Source organism: Neltuma alba, unplaced genomic scaffold (assembly GCF_004799145.2).
Source record: "Neltuma alba isolate B1F8T4 unplaced genomic scaffold, ASM479914v2 tig00010684_pilon, whole genome shotgun sequence".
Taxonomy (NCBI): domain Eukaryota; kingdom Viridiplantae; phylum Streptophyta; class Magnoliopsida; order Fabales; family Fabaceae; genus Neltuma; species Neltuma alba.
This window is the reverse complement of record NW_021635524.1, coordinates 1,168,546-1,196,186: the sequence shown is the minus strand read 5'-3', so window position 1 is coordinate 1,196,186 and position 27,641 is coordinate 1,168,546. Positions and strand designations below refer to the sequence as shown.

Genomic DNA, 27,641 nt, shown 5'->3' with positions numbered 1-27,641 from the left:
AACATAAAATTGGCTAATATATTTTGAAATATTTATAAAAATGTGTGTAAAATATTTTATCCCTACTTCTCTCATAGAGACTTCAACAAACTCAATGATTCAAATAAGAATTTGGATTATTTACATGTCTTTTTTACGAATTTTTTTTCTAAATTAATTCTTTCAGTTTTAGCCCCAAAAAAAAAACCCCTTAAATTTTGTTAAACTATTATAATACTAATAAATTTATGGTTAATATATGCATTTGATCTTTTAAATTTATATCAATTTTTAATTTAGTCCCTTAAATTTATAAAGTATATTTTCAATCCCATTAATGAAAAATACTAATTCCATAAACATGCAAATAAATTCATTCTTTCAGTTCTGACAAAGAAACAACTTAAATTTATTATAAGGTTAAAGGTCAAAAATACCTATGAAAATCTAGCAAAAGTTTATCTAACACCATAAACTTTTTTTTAGTTTCAAATCTTTCAATCCAAGTTTTAAAAAGAGCTCAATAATGCCAACGCTGTTAAAATTAACTAACGTCCATTTTTTTTGTTGTAGGACCCACGATTTTTTTAATGACAGTACCAATATATCCCTAATTAAAATAAAAAATTTAATGGTCAAAAATTACACATGAATTTATACTAAAAACTTACCAAATATCATATAATTTTTAATAAAAGTATCAAAATACTCCACTCTCGAAAGGCTATTGCATTAGAGTGTGTTGAGGACTATTAATCAAAATAAAGTTTTTTATCCCCAAGATTTATAATTAAAAAAGTATTAATGTTTCTTAATAGTTTTTTTCTTGATCATTCAATTTTTGTTTTTATAAAAGCTAACCAATTGTTATGCTTACTATATTAGTTGTTATGGCTGAAAATATTTTAATAACGTAAATGTTATACATAATGATAAATATTTTTGTAACTTATCGTGTTTTATATTTTAACATCATTATTACTTATCCCGAAGTGTTTTAATTTTAGAGAATTTTTAAATAAAGTCAAAAAATAAATATTTACATTTTAATTTTTTGATTAGTATTCATTTGATATTTTTAGATTTTTTATTCCATTTTAAAAAAATTGAGGATGCTCTAAAATTTAATTGAAATAAAGAATCTGAATCCATATTTTAAGAGGGTGGACTTTTTTCTTGGAAGGGAGACGAACTAAGAAGACCATCAAGAGGTTGAAAGAAGATGGTCATTTTTTTTTTTTCATTATCTGGGAGTAATTTGGTATTTTCATTAAAAATATTATGGGCCTACTACCAAAACTAGTTTTAAATTCTCTCAAAGAATTGAACATAAACATGAAAAAAAATTTCAAGTTGACGATTAAATTTGATAATATAGCTAGAGGACAAACACACAACTCCATATGCCACTGATACAAACAACTTATTTTTAAAAGATATGCACAATGTTTGCTAAAAATAAAGATTAGGGATATAAATAACTTATTCTTAAAGCTTAAACTTCTGTACACAAGTTATTTTAATTATAAAAATTTATTATAATTAATAAATCTAACACACTCTAATGTCAAGAGCCCTTCAAGATTGGGGGTATTTTTTCACTTTCATAAAAATTATAGGGAGAACCATTTTGCAGGTGTAACATCCCATATTTTGGCTAATAGATACAAGTAATAGCACCACGAAAGGATGATTACTAAGTCCAATGCAATGAAAGTCCCGGAGATCCCTCAGAAGGAAAAAGAGATTTTCTAAGGGCAAATGTGTAAAACAATAGTGTTCGAGGACTAAAGAATGATGAACTAGAAACAATTAAGGGCCAGAGGTTATGCCAGAAACTTGCAAGAGATGGTTCCGAAGATTAGGCCTAATGAGGGACCAAATTGTAAAGAAAAGATTCCTAGGCCAAGTAGGGACCTAATTGTAAATAATAAAAATTCTAGTCGGCCAATACTCAGAGTTAGCAAAAAGGACCCAAATGACTTAGAAAAATTCCACAAAAATGGGAAAAGGATCCCAGAGCCGATATAAGGCTAGAAATAACGGAAATGCCCTGAAGTCATTCCGAGGTTTTGGACAATTTGAGATAGTAACTTAAATTGAATTATTTAAGCGACGAGATGGCCTCAAATAATCAGGAAAACCTAGGGAACAGTAGTTGAGGAATTTACACAGATTGTAAAATTAATTCCGTGCCCAGAAACTAACAAGATTAGCTTTAATTATATTTAAAACCTATTTATACCCTATCCGAGGAAAGTCAAAATAGCTGTCTAGAGTTTGACTTTTGACTCGAGAAAAATTAGAGGAATTTCCCGTGATGAAAGGGAAAGAATGAAACCCAAAGATAGATCAACAGAGTTACGAGCCGATAGAAAGAATTCGAAGAAGGTAACCCTGATTAAGTATTATTTAATAATATTTCTAGGAAAAAGAGAAAGAAAATATCTAAAGACCATCATGACACCTACGAGTCATCATGCTGAGTCACCAAATGCAATCATAACACCTACGAGTCATCATGTTGAGTCAACAGAAGATATTTATGCACAGCATAAAAATCAGAATGCAGTATGGGAACATTTTAGACAGTCCTTTGTTTACCTATTATAGTGAAATCTCTACTGCGTGATTCAGTAAGGTTAAGTAGCCTATCAGTATAGCTAATTATTTTCATCTGTACTCCTCTAAGATGGCACCATATATGTACTCTATTAAGATAAGAAAATGGTGCCAGAATATGTCCCAGTGGCACCGGGTAAGTCAGGACTCAAAAAAAGTACCCGATATGGTGCAGAATGACAAAATAGGTAGAGGAATGCCTAAGGGCTATATTGTGCACGAATTTTATATTAATTTCCTTCCTATTTTAATGCCAAAATGATGAAGGAATGTGGAAGAGACAAGTGTACAGTTAGATGGGAAAAGAAGGTATTACATGTATGGTTGAATGCAAGATACGTGTACGGTCAGATGCAAGACACGTGTGCAGTTGGATTAAAGACATGTGACTTGATGATATAAGCATGATGTCATCAAGATGAGGTAAGCATGATGTCATAGGACACATGTCATCACAAGATAAAAAGAGAAAATGAACAATCCAGATCAAGCCACATATTTTTAAGATCAACGAACGAGATTCAATCTTGTTTTCTATAAATACCCCTCCCCACCCCTCCATTTCGTCCAAGCATAAGGAACCTATGGGGAAGCTCTTGCAAAATGGTTCCTAGAGAGAGAAAGAAGAGGGAGAAAGAAAGACCAAGTGGTCCCAAGCCAGATCAAGGTTTAAAACAAGGTATGTGTGCCGCTGTTGATGTAGTTTCTACCTCCCTTATTATTTTTGAGCCTGGTGGTTGGTTTGATTAGATTTTTGATGATTGAAATCCTATAGAGAGGTGCTGCATGAAATTGATTAGAATAGGAGAAGATGAAATTGATGTTAGAAGCATGTTTAAAGGCTTGGAAACAATAAGAATCAAATGGTTCTGTGTTGATTTTACATGAAATCCAACTTTCCCTTAGTTTGTGAGTCTATTCGGCTTTGACTGTTCAAAATGGTTAGGATTGGATTTTGATTGTTTTGAGCTTGGAAATGGATTCTACATGCAAAATTATGTGGGAATAGCATGTGGAAATAATTTTAGGAAGATTGGAATTAAAACTCAAAAGTTAGAATTCAATTATGTTCAAGAAAGAACCAAGTAAGAAATAGGCTGGTGTCTTGGTTCTAACGAATGTTTGGTATTTTGTATGGATATGTTTAGGACCTTGGAACATCCAAGAGGATGTTTAATGGTGTTGACTGAAAATCCATAGGGTTGGAAATACAAGGGAATCAAAGGAAAAGCAAGAGAAAAGCTATGTTATAAAGTAGTAAACTTACCTATATTATGTGCTTGATATGTATACTTGCATGATGTGGTTCTATTGCCATGATGTGACTAAGCTATGATGAAATGTTTGCAAAGTTATGTTTGCAAGTTTATGTTATGCTTTTCCTTAGCAATATATTATGCAAGCATGAAATGCTTTAACTTACTTTCCATGACATTCATGTGTTAATGTTATATCATGTCATGCATGTGCATTATGTCTTGTATGCTTATGGGTAGTGTTTGGTACTGAGATTCTCCCGAATCTCACCCCTCCCTAACCAACCATTTAGGTCAATCAATGGTGGGTAATAATGGCATGAGAGGCAAGGAGAAGAAAGTGGAGAATTATTGACATTAATGAATGATGTTATTATTCAATGTGTAATTCTCCTATTATGTAATTTATGTTATGGATGCCAATGATACCATGTATTTAATTATAATGCTTATGGGATGAATAGAAATATATGAGGATGATTGGGAAAGTGTAAACCCAATTTATGTATGCCAAAGAAATATAAAGAATTAAAGTAAAAAGAGGTTAAGGGATAAAACGTAGGTCATGAAGTAATGAGATTGTAGCTCCAATTTGACCTATCAAATGAATGAATTAAGCCACAAAATTTGGTAGATTCATATTAGACATCCTAAGCTTTAAAATGAGAGGTAGATCGCCTCAATTGGATGTGTATACAAGGAGATACGAATTTTCAAAGTTAAGGCACAAAATCTGGAAGTTCTAGATTTTATCAAATGAACGGTAATTTATTGATTAAATTGTACGAATTGGGCAAGAATAAGTCCAATTGGATATTTTTTCCTTAAAGAGATTTCAAACAGTTTTCCGTAGAATTTTAGAGCACTTCAATATAGAATTGGTTATGAATTTTTGAAATTGGGCCTGTAATCTGAAATTTGAACAGTGAACAGTAACCCGAGTAATTAAATTTTAAATCCACGGGCTTGTGTCATGACCTGCTTGAACCATAACGCTTACTAATGCATACTCTGAGGGGTTAAAGGTAGAATGTTTCAGCAGGTACCTATAGTTTCACTCAATTTTTAATTTGGTACCTCTACCTTTTTTTTTCTCTTTTTTTAAAATCCTTCAACTTTACATAGTTAACACCGTTAGTCCTTATATTTTCGGAAGCACATGGAGGGACCAACGGAAAAATAGATGGTGTTAAAATACAAAAGGGAGGGAAAATTTGAGACCCACAAATGTGCACGATCAGTTCTGAAATAGGGTCATCTTCTCTATTAGTTGAGTAGTTGAGTAGTTGAGCATTGTAGGCAAGCACACTATCAAAGACGCACGGTTGCTATTCCATTGCAAGGAGTTGATCAGTCCAAAACACCAGGTATAGTTTTTATGTCTAATCTGTTCATTGAAAGCATTACCTCCTCTATTTGCTGAACATGTTACTTGGTTTCATGGGCATGTGCGTCTTTTTGTTTACGTGTGCGTTTTCATGGCTATATAATCTTCCTATTCTGGGTTCACTCTTCTCTTTTCTTTGAATTGAACTCGAAATCACACCTGAACCAATTGACTTATTGAATCGAAATTCCAAATCATTTTTTTGGCTAAGGGAGAAGATGAACAGTTGTGGCGAAGCAAATCGATTTCCTCCACACCCAAGTCATCTTCCCTCTGTTGCGTTCACTTCTGATGAAGATCTTTGGTTTTAATGCCGTTTATTATTCTGTTGATCCCTCCGTGTGTTTCTAAAAATATAAGGGCTAACGGTGTTAACTATGTAAAGTTGAAGGATTTTAAAAAAAGAAAAAAAAATAGAGGTGCCAAATTAAAATTTGAGTGAAACTATAGGTACCTGCAAAATGGTTTTCCCAAAATTATATGGTGTTTTTGGTACACAAGTTATTTTTGTTGTTTTAATTGGCAATATTTTGGTACCTTCATTAAAAAATCATACGTCCTACAACAACACAAAAAAACAGACATTAGTTAATTTTAACGACGCTAGCATTATTGAGCTCTTTTTAAACTTGGATTGATAGATTTGAATCCAAAAAAAAAATTCATGGTATTGGCCAAACTTTTGGTATATTTTTATAGGTATTTTTGACCATTAACCCTTTATTATACTATTATAATACTAGGAATTTTATGGTTAATGAATACGTTTGGTCTTCTAAATTTACATCAAATTTTAACTTAATCTCTTAAGTTTATAAAGCGTGTTTTCATTCTCTTAATATTAATATTCAATACTATTGGTCTTATGAACAAAAAATATAGAGTCAATGAATTTAAATGCTGACAAAGTATACTTTGAAATTAATCATTTAATATAATATTTTTGTATATTGAAAGATAGGTTACTGATACTAAAAAATCAGACGACATCTTCATTATGTTTTATTTTAAAAATTTTCAATTTACAAATTTTAAAGAGAAAATCCCAATTAAATGTAACTAAAATAACAAAATTCAAAATTAGGCCTGCATGTTAAACAAATTCCTGTTACTTCTATTTTTTTCCCCTCACAAATTCTTTTTTTGAGATATGAAAATAGTAAATCTTTAGCAGATGACAAAAAATAACAACACAATCCTCAATTCACATTAAAAATTGCTCCAGCACGGTAATCAATCTAACATTGTGTAAAGTCACTGTTAGGTTTTAATTTTCAATGAGTTTAATTTTCGCTCAATTTTAACATTATTTTTTTGACCGAAAGCAAAATTTCATTAGGGATTCAGACACGAAATCATATACCCAGGAAAATTAAACACTGAAACGGAAGCAACAGGAAATGAGGACCCTAATCGATTTGAGTATTAGATTGTTGGAACAATTATTAATCAGGATTGAAGACTGTGTTGTAATTTCTTATTATCGGCTGAAGATTTTCTATTTTCATATTTTAAAAAAAGAATTTGAGGGAGAAAAATATAAAAGCAATAACTCACATATTAACTATATAGGGATATTTTGGACTTTTAACATGAAAAATCCTTAATCCGGCTTCTTGGTATGGCTAGGAATTAGTTCAAAATGTATGCTTGATTTTGAATATTTGGCATTTCAGCTAGATTTAATAGGGATTTTCTCAATTTTAAATTAAAGATTAATATTTCATCATTTTTCCATTTTTCGTTAATATAACTAACGGTGTTAGCATTAATGGATTGAAAATGGATTTTATAAAATTAAGGAAATTTTGGTAAAAGATCCCATTTTTTAATACCTAATTGGTTAAAATGATCTAAATTTGAACGCATGTAAGTGTGATTCATGAGTGTAACTTCACATTAGCTATGTGCAACATATCTTCCATTGTATACAAATGATTTTCATATTAATAATTGTTGCACATCATTGACAATATATTGCACACAACAAAAGAAAAGTTACACTCACATATCATTGTTGCACTTGATTACTTGCTCAAATTTATGTCCTTTTAACCAATCAAGTTTTCAAATAATGTTTTGCTCAAAAAAAAAAATTCAAAGAGGGACTTTTAATCATATTTCCCTAAATTTAGGGGACTAAATTAAAATTCAATGTAAATTTAGAAGACCAAACATATATACGAACCTTAAAGTCATTAATATTATAATAATATAATGAAATTTAATATTTCTTTTTTTTTTTTGGAAAAATGACTACAAAATACCTTCTGAATTTCAAAATGACAAAACAGTCATTTAAATAAGCAAAATGACCAAATAGGCATGAGGTACTGATCTAGAATTTGCACTTTTGGTATAAAGACTGAAATGTCCTGATTGTTTCTAAACACTGAGTAGTGTATTCGTGCGATAGAGAAAGGGAGAAACTAATTTCCTTCGACAAAACTAAATCCAAGTTCCTCCAGTCACCAAAAAGAGTTCTTCAAAATCACATTGCTGCCATCGCAAGAGTAGATTGCCATCGCTGAATTTGGTTATCATCGTTGAAATACATTGCCCTATCTGAAATAACTCGTACTCCCTGAGATTTTCGTCGTCAAAGAGGTCGTTGAAGTAACACCAACTGTGATAAACAAGTAGGAAGCTTAAATATTATTCTTCATAGAGCATTTTTTATGGGTCCCCAAAACATAAAATATTATTGTCTAGCATTCTTCTTTCTGGTTCTATCTCTAATCTTCGCATAAAACCGTTTTCAGGGAATGTGAAGCTGTCTGGTTTTCAAGTATTATTAAACCATTTGTCCTGAATTTTACAAAACACATACTGGAATTTATAACTTTCGTAGTGAAAGTGACCACTTTGTTAATGGGTTTTGCAACCTGTTTTCAGAAAATAAACAACTTATTTATAAAAACTAATAAAATTCCACACTAAATTTGACAAAACATATAGTGAGATTTACAACTTTTGTAGTGAAAATAACCACTTATTCAATGGGTTTTGCAACCTATTTTCAGGGGATGGGCAACTTGTTTCTAAAAACTAATAAAATTTCACGCTAAATTTGACAAAACATATAATGGGATTTACAACTTTCGTAGTGAAAATGATCACTTCTTTAATGGGTTTTGCAACATGTTTTTAAGGAATGAGCAACTTGTTTCTAAAAACCAATAAAATTCCATGCTGAATTTTACAAAACATATAGTGGGATTTACAACTTTCATAGTGAAAATGACCACTTCTTAAGTGGGTTTTGCAACCTCTTTTCAGGGCATAGGCAATTTGTTTCTAAAAATCAATAAAATTTCACGCTGAATTTTACAAAACATACAGTGAGATTTACAACTTTTATAGTAAAAATGACCACTTCTTAAATAGCTTTTGCAACCTGTTTTTAGGGGATAGGCAACTTGTTTCTAAAAACCAATAAAATTTCACACTGAATTTTACAAAACATATACTGGGATTTACAACTTTTGTAGTAAAAGTGACCGTGTTGTTAATAGGTTTTGCAACATATTTTTAGGGGATGAGTAACTTGTTTTTGACCACTAATAAAATTTCACGCTGAATTTTACAAAACATATAATGGGATTTACAATTTTTATAGTGAAAATGATCACTTCTTCAATGGGTTTTGTAAACCTGTTTTCACCAGAAGGGCAACTTGTAAGCATAAATAAATCATTTAGTAAACATGCACCTGAAGTACATCACAATAAACATTGAACTATTAACTTTCATAATTAACTACATGTATAATAAAATCTACCATTCACGTAATGGTATTTATCAAAAACCAACAGGCATATGACAGCAGTTACATTACGTAATTACTTGCCACCATTTTCTGATTTTTGCTTCATCATTCACTAAATACTGAATATAAACCCTCAAATGCAATAATCCTGTTCCTATTTCACCATGAAGCAGCCACAAAAATAAATAATCCAAATCCCGCCATCAACTTCTACTCACTCACGTAATCCCACAGGTTTACTCTCTCTCTTACTACAAATCCTCTTTCCCACAACCAAAACCCACCAAATCAACAATGTCTACAGAATAGTGATGCGGAGGAGTAAGATAATAGCATTTCCAATATTCTTCTTTCCTTCTTTTCGTGTTTCATCAACGTCTTTCTCTACTTGTTTTCTTCTCACTTTCAGCTCCTTTTTACCTCACTCATCAGGGCAATTCGGTCATTAGGCCAAAAATCAAAATCCCAGATTGGTACCTGATACCTTCTTTGTCATTTTGCTTATTTGAAAATTCAGACGGTATTTTATGATCAGTTTCCCTTTGTTTTTTCAAGACAGAAAAAATTTATTTGCACAATCATAGATACCTTTGCACCTGCAAAAGAACATGTGGCCTCTATCGCACTTTAGTTAAAAGTTTATAAGTATTTTTATATATTTTTCTTTTTAATTGGGTATTTTTGTACTTCTATAATATTAGTATGGCCCTACCGCTATTAGGTAAATTTATCAGTATTTTTGGACTTCTCCAAAGTTTATGGTGCTGAGTGTAACTTGAATAAAACTCTATGGACATTTTTGCTAACTTTATTTAAAAAAAAAAAAAAGGACTCATAGGCATCAGGTGGAATAAGAAGGGGAAGGGAAAGTACGAGAAATTTCAATGAAAATACAGGAACAAAAATAAATAAGTTACAAGAGCTTAGCTCCTACCAAGAGGTATACAAAAATCGACACAAAGTCCATTCCCAGAATCAGCACAACAAAATTGAAAAATAGCAAAATACCCTAAAATTTAAGATTCATCATGCATATTGTAATGTCCATTGTTATGAAGGGAGTGCATGAATCCAATTGAAGCTACCTGCATGAATCACTTGAAACCAATTTGGTATCCCCTGGATTTGTAAATCCTTGAATTTTCTCTTAGTGGGATCATAAGTAGCCAAAGCCTTGCCTTTAAACTCCAACAAAATTTCGCCATTGTCAAGAACACACACAGCTCTAACACTTTTAGCTCTTGATACAGTCTTCAAGAATTTCACACCCCAAAAATCCAATTCATAATTCTCTTTTAACCCCTTAGGAACATGATTTCGAATGCTGAATTCCTTGATCCAAGATTCCTTTACCCCATAATTTTTCATTACCCATATCTCTAATCTTCCTCTTCTGCAGTAAAATGCCGCAGAAAGACAACCCTTTATCACAAGCAAATGGAATTCATATTTCTTTAAGGTTTCACTATATGGAATTGGAACGTGTTCGTATACCTCGTTTGTGAGATCAAATGAAACAAGAGCACTCCAACGATTCCTTCCTCGTTTCCGTGGCTGAGTAACCCAATGGAGTCTTCCATTAACAAGAATCTGTGATGTACATTGAACAAAATGATACTCTACTTCACCTATATCTCTCCACTTTGAGCTTCCCAGACTTAAAATCAGGGTCCTCGAACATGGTGGTGCAGTTTCTCTAGGATAATCTTTGAAGGGGTTTATGCTTATGACTTGAACAACTTTGAATTCCTGCGTTTTCTGAACGAAGCCGAATCCAATCACGGACTCTTGATTTGGGTGTTTCACGGGTTGAGGAAATTGTTTAAAGAAATTAGTGAAAGGGTTATACAGATAGAGTTTGTCACCGAACAAGGAATCGAACAAGCACAATACGCCATCCCATGACGCTACCACATCAAACTCAGGCATCGAAGAAGTGAAAATTGGAAGGAGATTAGTGACCTTTTGGATGTTACCTGGAGAAGAAATGAAGTCTGCCAAGCAAACTTGACTTCGAATCGGAGTGTCGCAGTGGAAGATTAAGCACTGATTGTTCTTGGTGATGCCAGAGAGGTGAGGAGCAATCGAAGGGTCCTGTGCTAAGGATCGCCATGATCGGCAAACGTACATGACATTGAGCAAAGACGAAACGGGTAGCTTTGAAAATATCTCTAAAACGAGTTCACGAGGGAGTCTCGTGAGAAAATCGAGTGGTGGTGCGCGATGTTCAAGCTTGGGTCTCTTGATTCTGCTCTGTTCTGCAGAGTCCAAATCCATGGATGAGGGTTGGAGAAAGCAATGGAGATTTGGAAGGAGGAAGGGATAATTTTATTGAGGGAATCAAAATAGGGATGGAAACAAGGAAGAAATTTCTTTGACTAAGACAAACTACGAATCGAGTATCGGATTTTGTGGAAGGGAAATTGGATTTGCTTTTTTTTTTTGTTTGTTGGGGTTCTTTGTGCCATTGAATTTGGACTTGCTTTTGCACTCTGCTTTTTCGTATTTCAGGAAAGTGAGGGGGAAAGTTCGTCACGTTTGAAAACGCATACGGTGGAAAACTGCAAAGTTAATGATATTTTTTAAATTCTGACAGCGATTTTGAGTCTACGGCTTTTATAACTTCATATAGATATGCCATGTCAGTCCCAAAAAAAAAAAAAAAATATATATATATATATATATATAGACATGCCATGATTTTTATCTTTAGTTTTTAAGCGATTCTTATGTTTTGTAACTTACAATTCTAAATTCAAATCTTCATCAATAACAACACTTTTATAATTGCAAATATAAAAAATGATACATTATTAGTTACTCCTCCAGGACCTAATTATTAAGTTAATTTTGGTCCTAAATATAAGACCTATTTATTATTTTTTTCTAAATTACCTCTATAGATATTCTCTATAATCAAGTAAGTGAGGGATAGATGATATTTAGAAAGATGATTATGGTGTTTTAAAAAAAATATACTCCTCCGGTCCTTAATATAAGACCCATTTAACTAATTTGATTAGATTAAGGAAATTATGTAAGTTAGTTAATTATAAGAAAAGTGACACATTTTTCCTAAAATATCACAATCATCTTTCTTAATACCCCATCTCTTTCTTCTACTTGATTATGGTTGAGGGAGTATCCATAGGAGTAATTTAGAGAAAATTAATAAATATGAGAAATGGGTCCTATATTTAGAACCAAAACCAACTTAAGAATTGGGTCCTATATTAAGGACCGGAGGAGTATCATATTTTTTATATTTAACTAATTTACCTAACTTTCTTAATTTAATTAAATTAGTTAAATATGTCTTATATTAAGAAGTGAATGAGTATATATTAACAATATGAGATTAATCCTGTCAATGCTTAGATCCATATGCGTGATCTATAACTATATGATATATATATATATATATATATATATATATCCCAATTTTACAACTAGGGGTGTTTAAAGTGGAAGAATAATATCTCCATTTAACTTCCTCTCGACCTCCCTCCATTTACTATCTCTGCCAATTAAATCAACATCCAATTTTTGAGATTTAATACACTGTAATAGTATTATTATAATATTAATTAAACAATAAAAATCTATATAAGCAATTAGAAATTAATATGTATACATAGTCGGTAGATTTTTATTAAAACATTTTATAATTCTTTTATTTTTATCATGATTATGATAATATTTATTTATATATAGATTATATTTTTTTATAAACATAGATTAAATTTATTTATATGTATTTTTTATTGTTTAGCATTATACTAATACTACTATAGTGTATTAAATCTCAACCATTAGATGTTAATCCAACGGTAGAGATAATAAATAGAGGAAAGTAGAGAAAAAGCTAAGTAGAGATAATAAATGGAGACATGGACACGGTCATCTCGTTCCAATAGTATTATGTTTTTTTAATTTTTTTTACACCAGTTGCGAAACTTGTAAAACTGGTATAAAAAATATTACTTTTAAAACTGAATGTTCTTCTAGCCTGTGTAATGTTGGGAAATTTTATTAAAAAAAATCTACTTAAATTGGTTATATTTGTTATGACAAGTTTAAGAAGTAAACCTATTTTTTTAATTAATTATTTTTCTTATACTGGCTAGTTGTTCTTATGACATTTATCTTTTCTAGGTTTTTTTTTTGTTTGGTTTCTCTATTTTGCAACCTTAAGTGGTTAAATGATTTTTAAGTATTAGATTTTGTGGATGTATCTTCACTTGATGTTTGCTTGCAGCTGAAGGCTAGTTTATTTTGCAAATGTTGATGAAGTCAAATATCACAAGTCTTAGGTTAGGCGCTATTATTCAATAATAAATAGGTGTTTTGATCACCAGCATTAAAATAGAATATACAAATGTTCCCAATGTATTGTTCGAGATTACAACAAGAGTCACTCTTATTTACTAAAATAATTACAATAGACTTGATTTTGAATTGGTAATTAATTATGACCAAGTGATATAGGTTTTTCTCACCAAAGAAACCAAACTATAGGTCTTGGTTTCCTTTGCAATCAAAACCCACCCTACTTGGTCATAATCAACCATCATATAGTAGAGACTTTTTACCTTTGTTCTATAGGACTTTTCACTTCTATTTTGGGAGAAACATAGAAAGAAGAGACATAATAAATACCCTATATGTTACTTCTGTCTTAAACAGACATAAAAAATCCCACTTTTCATGTCTATTCATAACAATTTTCTCGTTTGTTTTTCAAAAACAGAAGTAAAAAAATTCTACTTTTCATGTGTGTTTTTGCCAAAAACAAACATGACAAGTGATATTTGTTTTTTTTTAAAAAAAAAAAAGGCTTTTTTTTGGATTAGAAGTTATTCCAATCCAAAAAATTACCCTCTACTTATTATTACATAAAAAATATTTTAATATTAACATATCTAAAGAAATTAATCAAAAATAATTACACTGAATTCATAATTGTCAAAACTATCACAATTGTCAAAACTCCAATTGGGTCATTCATATGAAATCCAATTAGATGCTCTTCTATCCTGACAATAACACTTTGGAACCCTTGAAAGAAAAATGTGTAGCAACCTACCAGCTCTAGGTGCTAATCTAGATAATCGTCAAACAGAAGGTGTTCATACAAATAGGAGAAATACATAAGAAATCAATACATTCAACTAAAGACTAAACCAATAGCTTCACTATGCTCTTTCTTTGAGACGACCTTGTCAAGTTTTGTAACTTCATCTGCACAAAACAAAAATAATCCGACATCAATCCTTAATTACCTTTTTGCATTGCATCAGAATGGTTCAAATGAATTAATAATGAAATGAACAAGACATACTTCAAAATTATAGTGCCTTGTTACTTGTGCGTGCTTTGCAAGTATCAAGCCTTGTTCAAAAAATTTCAATCAATGTCCAAGTAGCACTTACTTCCAGCAACAAATCAAAAGCTTTTGCCAAAAAAAATCATGAAATTTTTCAAGAAAAAGGGTTTGGATTCAAATCTGAAAAGTTACAAACAAATTCCAGCAAGTTATACTTGAAAACAAGTCTGCATAGATTTAAGATGACACTCAATCAACTAGAAGAGAATGGAGGAAACTTTATCTTCTTTTTTCTAAAGATGGTGCCCGTATGTGATCTAACAAAACAACATGACAATTAATGATTCGAGGTGCTTTAACCCTTCAATGAACGACTAGTCATGCAGTTTTATGGCAGACAAAATGAGAAACGATAACATAATTAGATTTAAATGATTAGGTAACTCAAATCTCAAAAATTTCACACTTGTGACAGCAAACACAATAGCTCAAAATCAATACTTTGACAGTAGAATCAGCGTCTACAAGCAACTCAAAAGTTTTCAGCAAGATCAAGGCACAGGAGTTTACAATAATAGCATAAATGACCAATTTCAGTTCAAATCTAGATATTTCACCAGACAGCATAAGATTACGGCTATTATCCAAGGATTAAGCACACAGGTTATTGAAGCTATCTGCAGAACAGGAAGTACCCAAATCTAGTGACAAGTGAGCTCAGAATTAAAGTTGGCAAATTGAAGAGCTACAGAATTTGAAAACTATATATGAACCAGGGTACCTTAAAAGAAAGTTGATGACAATACAAATGCATACTGCTAAAAGAACATCGTGAACAGATGTTAACGTCTTGTAGGAAAATTGATATAATAACAGGCTTGGTTGGTATGAATAGCAAGCTTCTACTCTCAAGAATCACCGCAAGTAATATGATTGAATCTGTTTAGTGAATGTTAAGCTAAAAAATATAATTCCATTGTATTGATCTGATCTAACTAGTTAATAAAATAACTCTTAAAAACTAAGTTCTCATGCAACTGTGATTGAATTAATTTACACTTGTTTATTTATTTAATTCCTGTCACAAATTCATTGTCCCCTACGGCTAGTCAGGAGGAAAAGAATTGATTAGTTAATATAAATAGAATGAAGGAATAAAGCTTATCTTAACATCCTCCACATGTTGCCGCAACTTCTTTTGATAGCAAAATTCAAATGACCACTAACCCTCTTGCTGCACAAACATATTATTAATGTGAGGAAATGATTTAAAATAGATATCATATAATAGAAAAGGTTTAGATATATACTAACTCTGATAAAGCATCGATCCTTTAATACTTCCAACAAAACATCAGGTCTCTTTAATTGAACCCTTTTCTCATATTCAACAATCATGCTGCTAATATTGTGCTGGATAACTGGCCTTCCACTTTTTTCCTTTTCCACCTTAGGCAAGAAGCATATAAATTTCTGTCCATTTTTATCCGGCGTGACTATAGATTTCTAGTCATTATCCTATTAATAAATCATCACCAACACTTTAGGAAAGAGCGGAAAGATTTTGGACATGGGTTAGCGGGTCAGGCTCAAAGTTATGATTTCTCTTCAATTTAAAAAGAATAACAAAATTAAAACACAAGCAATTGGAAAGGATATGAAAATGTAAATAAACATCTAACAGAAGATCACATTCAATAACAGTTTTCACATAGAAAAAAGCATCATAAAATGAACAAGGGATGAATCACCCATAGAAAGGCAATAGCAAATGAATACGAATTTATTCAAGCTTACAGGATGAAAAGGAGAATCTTCTGGATGGAATTCAATCGTGTACTTCGGTTTATGAGAGCTATGACCATATGTGCCACCATCGACGAACAAATCAGTTAATGTATTAGTGATTAAGCTTAAAAAGAGACAGAAAATCTACAGCACAAAATATAATATTGCATTTTGTTGCATTAGCACTAGGAGCACCATCCTTTACAAGATGGCAGTACTAAGACCAATCAGCACTTTCATACCGAATTGGCACTTGAATTTAGGTAATTAGAAATTAGAAAAGGACTGAAAGCAATAAATTGCAACAAGGAACAGAGATCTTTGATGCTGATTAGAATTACTTTAACAGGAATTGGTTTTAGAGGCTTAAAAATTGCCTGCAATGATTCGAAGATGAAATTCAAATAAACCACACAATCACAAAATTCTTCCAGAGTGAAAAGAAAAAGAAATAAATTGTACCTTCGTTTGACCATTAGGGCATGATTGCGAAAGTTTCTCTAGCTCTTCTTCAATCAACAGTTCGGCCAAAACAGAGAAGAGCGTCTCCGACTTCATTCCCTCCTCCATCAATCCACAATCGCGACTCCATCTTCCAAAATCATCATCTCCCTCTGCCTTTCACCACTATAATCATCGACCAAAGGATGAAGGAGTAGCTCATAGAATCAGTCAGTCACAATGGACCAAAAACCCTTGACTTGATCTCCCATCAACCTCACAAACCCATTCAGCCAAACCAGAACCATCGACACCTTGATCTCTTTAATCTTCATCACCTATGTGTGTTTGCACGCTGACGGAGAGAGGTCGCTGAGTGTGCGCGGTCCATGGGAAAGAGGTCCTGCGGCGCAGTGGCAGAGAGCGACGGGCAAGTGGAGAAGTTGCGCAGTAGGGCAAAAATAAAGCTTAAAAAAATAAGTTATAAAAACTTCAGAGGATATTCTCGTCTATCGTGAATAAATAGACGAGAATGTCCCTGATATTCTCTTCTGTTTCTGCAAACAGGAGTTTCTGAATACAGAAGAGAATACTCTGGATTCTTGTCCGGTTATTAAAAAAAAAAAACAGACGAGAATACTTTACATTTTCTACTCCATTTTAAGAAACAGATAAGAAAAATAACTTTTCTCTTCTTTTTTTCAAAACAGACATGAATGAGGGAGGTAAAAAGTACATTTTGTTGTAGTACAAAATGTAACTTATTGGAAATACAAAAATTAAGTTTATTATGTAATTAGTTTCTTTAGACAAAAATCTTTTTGCTTATAGCCCCAACAAATAGGTTAGGGATATCTGCGTGGTTCAGTTTGAGCCCACAAAAATCTAAATACCTAAGATTAGTAAACCTAGCACCCAGTCCAAGGGCAGCAACATTTCAACTTTGTTTATGCTCACAAAAGGAATTAGACCTTTACTACAAGTAGACTTGGTGTATAAATTTTAATTTATATACTTTCAATACTTGTAAAAATCACCTAAGCCCTCTCAAGCTGGGGATAAAACAACCAAACAAAAAAAAATTGTAAAAAACAAAATATAATGCAAGTTAACAACTAGCTAATATTCTAGATTAACACATAAAGAAGTATCCAATAATAAACAACAAAACCAATCGAACTCCAAACTATGTAGTCGAACTACAGACTATGTCTAGCTTCATAAAACCATGCTTCTAACCACTTAAAGCAAGATAACATTATATTAATCAGAAGAGGCAAGCAATAAACACATAAACAACAATGTTAGGGCTTAAGGAGAGCTTTAAGAGTGAACGAATGAGTTACTTAAACTAAGGGAGTACATCACGTGATTAACGATGAAAACTCATCGATGTCGACGATGACGATGTATATCTCACACAAAAAGAACATGGGTATTAGGGCTTATTATAAGTAGCTTAAAGGGGACTTAAAATAGTGATAATGAACATACTAGCGGCAAGAATAAGATGGCAATGACAACGTAGACAGACGGCCAGTAATGGCAATGAAAAGGGACGATGCGAGTACTCCATGTCATCCCATGAAAATAGCTCAAGAGGAGAGAGTGCCAAAAAGATTGCTTTGTTAGAGCATAAAATTGAGTGAGAGCCTATATATAGATAGGGAAACTTTTGACACTGTTTAACCTAGCACTGTTATACATATTATATCGTAGATCAAAAAATTGGTGTAAATTTTGTTTAATACATTATAGGTGTTGCTGATCAGTGTAAATTTTGAACAAGTGAAGCCCTGAAAACCGGTACGAATTCATATGTTCTTTAAATGAGTATGCATTTCCAATTTTAGGATTTGATATTATTAGAAGAAAAATGTAAGAAAAATGAAAAAAATTAACAAAATAAAAAAGCACAAAGATCATCAAAAACAAAATATTCATTTATATATATTATGACGGGAGGCCTGGAGGTCATTACAAAATGTTGGATAAAAAACATTACGTATCTATATTATAAACGAAAAAACTACTCTTGTTCCTTGTTAAGAAGAGGGATAGGAGGAGGGGGCTTCTTCTTCTTCTTCTTCTTTGGAGGCGATGGAAGGGTCGTCCAGCTTATGTCATACTGTCAATCATTGAATAGGGAGTTGACTTTGCTGTTGAGGGAATAGAAGTAGACAATGATACAGCTAAGGCCACATTCAATGGCAACTACTTTGCTAAGTATCAAACAGGGTCAAATGAGGTAAAAGAGGAGTTGACCAGGGAGGCATACGCGGAGGAGGAGGGAATGGATCACGCACAAGTAGTGTTCTATGGCGCTTTACCATTGTAAATCTGCTGGTGATGGAAGAAAACAATGGTGGAGAAGAATAGGTGGGTTCTAGGCTTAAATAGATGATGACAAGACTTGATGACCTTTGAGGTTCAAACATGTTGCTTCAGGAGAATGAAAATGAAAGAGATAGGTTCTTCCTTTAGTTTTCTAATGTTCATATCATTAACACTAATTATTTTCCATAACCAATGTATATAAGTTGCATTTGCATCGATTCGGTAAATCTCCATTTTGAATAATAAATATTATATCAAACGCTTGCATAAACAGTGTAAACATTATATCATTATTTACCAAAATGTCATATTGCCTTATTTATCACATTATTGGTGCAATAATCAGTATAGATAAGACAATGTAAAAAGGGGTTTTATTATTAGTGTTTTTTAAATTTTCCTCTTGAAATGTTTTTTTCTTTGTTTTGATTACGGAGAATATTTTAGTGGATAGAGAATGAACGTAGATTTTAAAATTTATTTTCAAGAGCTAGAAGCATAATTTTGGATCAGGGACTAAAGCATTACTACAAAAAAACAAGATAAAACATTATGCACTATTGATCGTAGGGTCTAATTATCATTAACACTCAGGTGTCAGAGTCATACTCTTTTTCTATTGGAGCCACTCATCCCTTGTTTTTCTTGTTACTTGAAGAAACTTCATTAACCAAAGGCATAGAAAGGTAAGTATTGTATGTCACATCCCGTCAAATTTAACCCTGAGAACATGCATAGTAAATTAGGTAGAGGGTCAAATAGTAAAGTAGACTTAAAGATATAACAACTTTTGAGTTAAGCTCTGACCTTTGTCCACACTGATATTTTGAAATTATCGATCTAAGAAGGGCAAAATAGAAAATTAAAGAAATTTTTTTAAAAATTCCCAAAAAATAGTAAAAAGATAAATTAGAGGTTTTGGAATCCTATTTGATGCTCTAGAGGTGGAAATGGCATAGAAATAAATTATTACAGAATTTTCTCTAAATAGAGGTTTTTCAGAAAAAACAGTAAAAAAAAGCCCGAAACAAGTATTTTAAATATATAAATGCCTCAATAATTTTAGAAAAATTTTAGAAAAATTATTTAAGGGTTCATTGGAATTTATAAAATTATTTCCAGGCCCTAAAGGTGAAAGAATTAATTTTAGAATATTTAATTACTAAAATTTGATCGGTAAAGCCCAATTTCGGAGAAAATTCAAAATAAATAGTTAGAGGTGAAGATCAATTTACAAGCTTTCTAGAATGCTTTTCTATATTAGAAATGAGTTTTTGATTAAGAGAAATAAATTTTTAGAGGCCCAGAACTATTTTTGAAAATAATAACCGACATAATGATTTTTGGTCAAAAAATGATATTTATGAGTGGGCCCTACTTTTTTATTATTTTTAAATCAGATTTAGACTTCATATTAGGCTAAGAGGGCCCAAAAATTTTGTGCAAATGGTAGCCCAACAATTAAGGAGCCTTAAGCCCAAATTAAGTCAAAATATCAATGGGAAAAATCAAGCAAAGGGACACTTGAAAAAATCAAAAAAATTAGAGCATTTGGTGGCAGCTACATGGACATTTTTGCTGGCCAATTTTGTCCACAAGTAAGTAGTGGGAGGCCAGATATTTGGCATATAAAGATCCCCTCATTTCATGCACAATTGGGCCAAATAGAGAAAAATAGGGAGAAATTCTGCCAAAATCAAAACTCAACTCTAAATAGCTCCTAATACCCTCCAAATTTAAGGAAAATTATCAAGCTTCATGTTAGGATCCATTAAGGTATGTCTAAACTTGATTTTGGTTGGATTTAAGGGTTGTTTTGATTGAAATTTCATGACAAATCCCATGGTGTTATGCTATCATAATTCGACCTGATTGAGGAAGCATTAGGGAAGGATAGAAACCATGAATATAGACTTATAATTACATGTTTAATTGATGTTTAGATTAAATTTTGGAAGAAATCAACATTAGGGTTTATGTAACCCCTATTCGGTCACTATGATATCTTGGGGGTAGGAGCTTGTTTCAATGTAACTTGATGATTCCAGTGAGTTTAAAAGGTATTTTTGTGCAGGGAAACAGCAAGAGAAAGTGTTTAAAATCACTAGAATCAAAAATAAAAATTTTAGAAAGTAATACTGCCCTATTTGGCCAAAGTGAATTAAAGGGGAAGGAGTGTGATTTTGTTAAATCTAATTTGATATTTGGATTATTCATGAAAAATTGTGTAGGGATGACTCAAGAGATTGATGAAAACAAAGAGGAAATAATTATGTCAAAAATCAAGGAAAAAGAGGTTTAATTGAATTCAAGGTTGAATATTAATGTTTATACTTGGATTATTGGTAATTTGATGCGTGTTTATACATGAATTGATAGGCATTATGCAAGAGAACAAGAAGAAACCCAAAGGAGTCAAGGAGGACAAAACTATGCATTAAAAATAGGTAGCATAGAATTTACAATTCGTAATGTTAACTTGCTTGGTTGTTACATGATATGATTACTTGAATATATGTGCTATGTTATGTTTGAGATTATTGATGAAAATGACATGTTAGTTGGTTGCATTGCATGCTTTAGCATCATGCATTAACATGTTGTTTATGAGTGAATTGTGAAGATATTTGCATGGCATAGAATATTCATGAATCTATTTAGCATCATGCATTAACATGTTGTTTGAGTTAATTATGAAGATAATTGCATGGCATAGAATATTCATGAATCTATATGTAACTTACCTTGCATGTTTGACATTATTGTTGTAATTCCTGCTACTGAGATTTCTATGAAATATCATTCCTCTAAATGTTTAAACAATCAATAGGAACGTCAAGTGGTGTGACCAAGAGCAAGTAGATGGTATTTCCATGAAGAAGTTATGTCATGGAATTATATAGAAGTTATTTGAACCTTATGTATATGTTTTTGTAATTATCATGGATTGTTACGTATATTGTGAACTATGATAGAATACTGTATTAATGATTAATGATTCTTTACATATGGGCATTGATTAAAGAATCATGTCCAAGCATGAGTTATGAAATGGGAATGATCATATGGAAGGAAAAAGGAAGGAAAAAGCAAGAATGGCATACCAAAAGGGATAAAAGTTGACTTTTTAAGGGTGATATTTGGCCAGTAAAATTTTATGCAATTGGATGAGTCTTGAGCTGAAATTTGGCAAACTTATAGATTACATTTTTAGCTTTAAAAAAGTGATATTTCATCAAATTTGGAGTTTTGTAGAAAAAGTTATGCCCTTCCAAAGTTAGCCATAAATTCTAAAAAATTGAAAAATAACCATATGAGTTCTGGAGTTTTATATCACTTTGAACGAAATCTAGGATTGTTGCATGAGTTCTGATGCCAATGAGTATTTTTCCTTTAAAGAGCATGTCAAGAGCTTTCCACAGAACTTGGAATCATCTCATTTTGATTCTTTTAGAATTAGTTAGGAATTTTTAAAGTTTGGTCTTTATAAGGGTTACAATAAATAGTAACTCAAATTTAAGAAAATTTAAGATTCAAATTTTTTTAACTTAAGGTTATAAAAAATGATCCAAAATAGTTTCAATTGAGATAAAATGAGGTTTAAAAATAAGGTGCGACATTTTGACATCAAAGCAAAGGTTCTAGTTTGTTGTAATATGCTCTAATTACGCGGTGAATGTGTTATAAGTTAAGGTTGTTGTGAATAAAGGTTCTGCCAAATGTGTAATGTGCCCTAATTATGTGTTAAGTTGTTATGGATAAAGGTTTTGACTGTTATTTGATGAATGTTGAGCTAGTAGTACACTGTGTGGTACTGCATAACATTATGTTGTGTTGTGTTGTGTTGTTTTGAATTATATTGTTTATTTGGTTTACTATGTTATGGGGAAAGAGCAAAAGTTAAAAAGTATGGCATGTTGTGAGAATGATTTCTCTGTGAAAACCGTTAACCAGAGGATGCCTAAGGAACCGTACCCAAATTGGTATCACCCTCTAGTAGAAGATCCTGACGATCCTACTCCCCCCCAAGGATATTACCAATTCCCCAGTGAGACTGAGAATATTCATTTGGAATAGGCTCTAATCAAATAATAGAGCTAGAGGACGATGAGACAGGATCTAGTACATGGCCAATGCCAAATACACAGTCGACACTACATTCATGGCTAGTACTCAGACCAGGGAATAATGACGAGAGCTAGGCCCTAGTAGAATACTGCCCCAAAGAAGAAATCAATATCAGTACCCAAAGAGTTTAATACGATGGATGATTTAATTAAGGAATTCAAGTATCTGGGTAGGCATATCAAGAGGAATAAAAATCTATAGTCTACATTGATTTCTTTCTTCAGGTCAGGCTTCTATATATGGCAGTCAATAGGGAAAGCCAGACCTTGGATATTGACATATAGGGTGTGGCATCATTATCCCCTCTTCCAAATACATGGGTCTAGGAAGAATCCATACCATCCATCTGTGGTAGAGTGGATGGATATACTTTTGAGCAGATGCTGGATGTCTTGGAAGACTTTGTTATTTCTACTTTTCCTTTTCTAGGATAGTTTTAAATAGTTTTATTAACCATATGACCTTTGATATGACTGGTTGTGATTGGTTAAACCATGCTCTATTTTATATGTGTATAAGGGTCATATATAAAAATTAAAGGTTATATCATGATGTTGTTCCTTTTGTAGTTGAGAAGAAATAACAAGTATGGTGAGGGCAAGACGTAACGTACAAGCAGGGGAAGAACAGAATAGGCCCCCTATTGACCCGATTCAAATAATAATGAATCGATTAGAGACACAACAGAAAATGATGTAAGAGTTATGAGCAACCTAAGCTCATTAGAAACAAGAAAGGGATGCTGCAATAGCAGCAGCAACAGTCGGGATAGCCTAACAAGTCCAACCCTAACCCAAGAACTGATAGTAGAGCAAGCAAGGCCTGTAAGGGAACTGGATAATTTACAATAGTGGATTACACGCTTTTACAAGCATAATCCACCAACGTTTGAGGGCACATTAAATGTGCAAATAGCTAAGGACAGGATTACTCAGCTAGAGAAAATCTTTAGAGTAATGGATTGCTCATCTGAGACCAAAGCACAGATGGCAATCTACAAGTTAGAGGGAGAAGCTGATAAGTGGTAGAAGAACTTAGAAATAGTCCTTCAAGCTACTGAGACCTTGATCATTTGGGAAATTTTTAAGGATTAATTCTTCTAGAAGTATTTCCTGAGATCAGGACAGGATGAGAAGGAAGCTGAATCCCTCACTGCAAAGCAAGCGGAGAATGAACCTTTCGATGAGTATTTCGCGAGATACATTAAGTTATCTCAGTACTCTACCTATTTGCAACATATGAATGATGAACGGTGGTTCACTGAGAAAATGATTAAGGGCCTAAGACCATAACTGAGAGAAAAGGTAGCCCCGAGGCAAATTAAAAATCTCAATAAAGCAGTAGAAGCTTGTTGAATCATCGAGAGTAGTTAGAATCATTATGGTTATGCCAGGACAATGTCCGGGGCTGATAGACCTCAGGCAAGGATGATGACCAAGGGAGCTTCCTATAGCAATAGGAAGAAAAATTTCAATTTTAGTAATAGTCCAAGATGGCATACGTTAAGGAGAACCAGACATTTTTAGATAGGCTCAAATTTATGAAACTTCTGGTAGAAATCACAAAGACCGGCAATGCACAACAAGTCAAAATTTGTGCCATCGTTGTGGAAAACTCGAACACTTTGTAAGGGAGTATTGCCCTAACACAGGAGAAGGCTTATGAGTCACCCAAGATGACTAGAGATATGATTAGTATGAATAATTACATGGGGTGCAATGTTTGATTCGGGTGCTAGCCATTTGTTTATATCATATGATTATAATGGGCAATTGGGCTTTATTGTGATACATTGTCATATGATTTATGTATCTTCACTCCCACTGGCACTATAATGGTAACCTCTGGTGTGTTTGAATTATATTGTCCGATGTATATAATGCTGTGCTATCCTTGATTTGATATGTATACCGTTATGTGATATTGATTTGAAAATTGGCCTGAATTGATTTTTATTTAATAGTGTTCTCCTTGACTACAAAGAATAAAACTTTAATCTTTCCTTCTAAGAAACTTGTCTTTTGCCTAGAGGTGAAATTGAATTTTACTAATGAGGCCTAAACAATGAAATATTAAGATAGGATTGCCAAGGGTACATGGTAACCTTTTGGTGTAGGCAGAGATAGAAGGGGAAGTAAAAGAAATGCTAATGATAAGAGAATGTTTGGAGAAATTCCCAAAAGTGATTAATGAACTTTCACCGGAACAAAGAAAGTAGAATTTATGATTGAGGGAATGCTTAGAGAGGGTCTGATTTTCAAAGACTCCTCACTGCATGACTCCTAATAAAATGGCTGAGAGTATAGTAGGTCCAATAGAAGTAGGAGTTTATACCTAGTAGGGAAGCAGAGTAACAACTTAAACCTCGAGTAATTGATGTGATCTCGGTAGAGGCAAGGTAATAAGCTAAGATGTTTGAGGTTTTCTTAAATCCCTGAATAAGAAGTAGAAATTACTAAGGGAGGGTAAACCAAGAGGGATAGAGATTGGATGATATTGAGTGAAGAATGGATGATGAGTTAAGTACTTGACCTAAATACAACACAGCAAAGTGATTAAATACTAGCTATGAGACGTGATCAGTGGTATGATGATCAATATTTGACCATTAGAATGATTACTCAAGAGGTAGAGGGATTTGGAAAGGATAGTGTAAGGCAAGATCTCTTTTGAGGATAAAGTTGAATGAAGATAGATGAGAATGTAATAGTTAAAGGTTGCACTGGGAACTGAATTGTAATGCAAGATGAGTAAGTTCCTGATGATGACTAAAGCTTGATAATGTTTAAAGATGTGCTACCACAACACCCAAGCCAATGTGGAACCCAAGAGGCCAAATCCCCACTGATAAATGTCACTGCCTATAGAATTAAGCAATTTTAGTGGAGAGGCTTGTTTTGATAGGGATATGACATTGAGGAGTGTATTTTGGCAGAAATTGAGGACAAGGAAGGTCCTAGCCATAAAGTACCTCTCCAAAATTGGATGTGGTCCTCCACCACAAAATTTATACTACTCTTGTGAGAGCAAACTATTCTCAGCAGAGACTACAGAGAATAGCCCGAATGGAGTTGACAATGATATATCCTCTATCAGTGATACTGGAAATAGTGGATAGAAGGTTGCTTTGGTATGAGCAATACATCTTTCCATAAGGACAAATCCTTTAACAAGGATACCTGGAAGCAGCTGAGGCAAGCGTGGAGTGGATCTTACCCTGAGGAGAGCAAAACTGGTCAAGAGTAATGGGAAAGTATTATAAGGCATATGCGTGAGACTCTTCAAAACTTAACAGGGTACTGTAGTATGGTGAATGATAACAAGAATATGATGATATAAGCCCGCTCCCGATACTGTTCTTAATTGCTAAGAGGCAATAAGGATGCCAGAGTCCTAAGGCAAGGTAGATTGGCATTGACACAATGATAAGCTAATAGGTGCTAGAGGTGAGCCAGTGTCTAAAGATTCAAGAGGCACCATAAAGGGAAAGTGGCCTAAGGTAACTAAAGGACTAAGGGAATATGGAAAGGCTAAGAATTTTGAAGTTGACAAGAAGTATTAAGTAAGATCTATGTAGGCAATACTGGCGTTTGTGATTAGTCTTAGGGAATAATCAGTCGGGTTACCCACAGGGTAAAGGTGACTTATTTTATTACTCAATCCCATGGTCTAGGATCTTCTAGAGATCTTAACATGGCAAGTGATAATGATGATAATGGTAATGGTGGTGGTGATGATGATGATGATAATGAGGACGACAATGATAATATTCCAAGGTCACAGTAGATCTTGAAGAGGCTTGCAATGGAGCATAATAGCTCCTAAGATCGTATTAGACCAAGTCTAAAGGAAAGATACTAAGCCGAGAGGGTGATACCTCTTAAGGTATGAACATGAGATGACATGCTGAGCTGTGAGGGTGATTCCTCTTGAGACTTGATAATAAGGTGACTTGGGATAAGCTTAAGATATAAAAGCCCCCTCTAGTGGTTAACTAGTACAAAGAGAGTACCCTTAACTTTTTCACAGATACCATTCTTATTGATTAGGCCAATAGCTATAAGTCCTAAACAATGTGCATTCAGGCAAGCCAATTGTGAAATGAGAAAGTAAAAGAAGGAAAATAGACCTTTAAAGTAAAGAGAAAATATGATAAAGATATGCTGTGAGTGTATGTAATAAGTTTTGAAGGAAACTAGAATGAGCATTTACCGTTGGCAAACATTGCTTGTAATAATAGTCAGCATTCCAGTGTACAGGCGACTTTGTATGAAGCCTTATATGGTAGGAAGTGCCGATTACCACTGTGTTGGGCTAAACTAAGTGTAAGGAAAGTTTACAGCCCAAAGATAAGGGGTTAAGTTTCAGGACAAATAAAGATGATTCGACAAGGATTATTGAAGATACCAAGTAAACAGAAAAGTTGTGTAGGCATATGAAGGTAGCCGTTGGAGTTTATAGTTGGAGATACTAACCACAGGAATGGGTTAAATCCTTAAAGCGAAATAATTAACGCCCAAGACCCTTCCAGATTCCATTAAAAGTTGAGCCGGTAGCTTATGAATTAGCCCTACCCCCTAATCTTAACCAGATATATAACGTCTTCTA

The 27,641-nt window shown here is 32.9% G+C and overlaps 1 protein-coding gene and 1 long non-coding RNA gene across 2 annotated transcripts; both read right to left on the bottom strand.

Annotated features, from left to right (window-relative positions):
• Positions 1 to 10,063: 10,063 nt before the first annotated feature.
• Positions 10,064 to 11,290, bottom strand: LOC114758281 (F-box protein At3g07870-like). The gene has a single exon (XM_028947312.1). It carries the CDS (start codon positions 11,288 to 11,290, stop codon positions 10,064 to 10,066), a length of 1,227 nt encoding a protein of 408 aa, XP_028803145.1.
• A 2,654-nt stretch (positions 11,291 to 13,944) lies between these two features.
• On the bottom strand, positions 13,945 to 16,217 carry LOC114758289 (uncharacterized). The gene is made up of 3 exons (XR_003741772.1): positions 16,137 to 16,217; positions 15,654 to 15,857; positions 13,945 to 15,573 (listed from the first exon to the last, which is right to left on the bottom strand). It is a non-coding gene; the product is annotated as an uncharacterized LOC114758289 (long non-coding RNA).
• Positions 16,218 to 27,641: the final 11,424 nt, after the last annotated feature.

Bases quoted from the DNA above. Each gene is read 5' to 3' on its own strand.
- LOC114758281 (XM_028947312.1), bottom strand. From the start codon at position 11,290: ATGGATTTGGACTCTGCAGAACAGAGCAGAATCAAGAGACCCAAGCTT.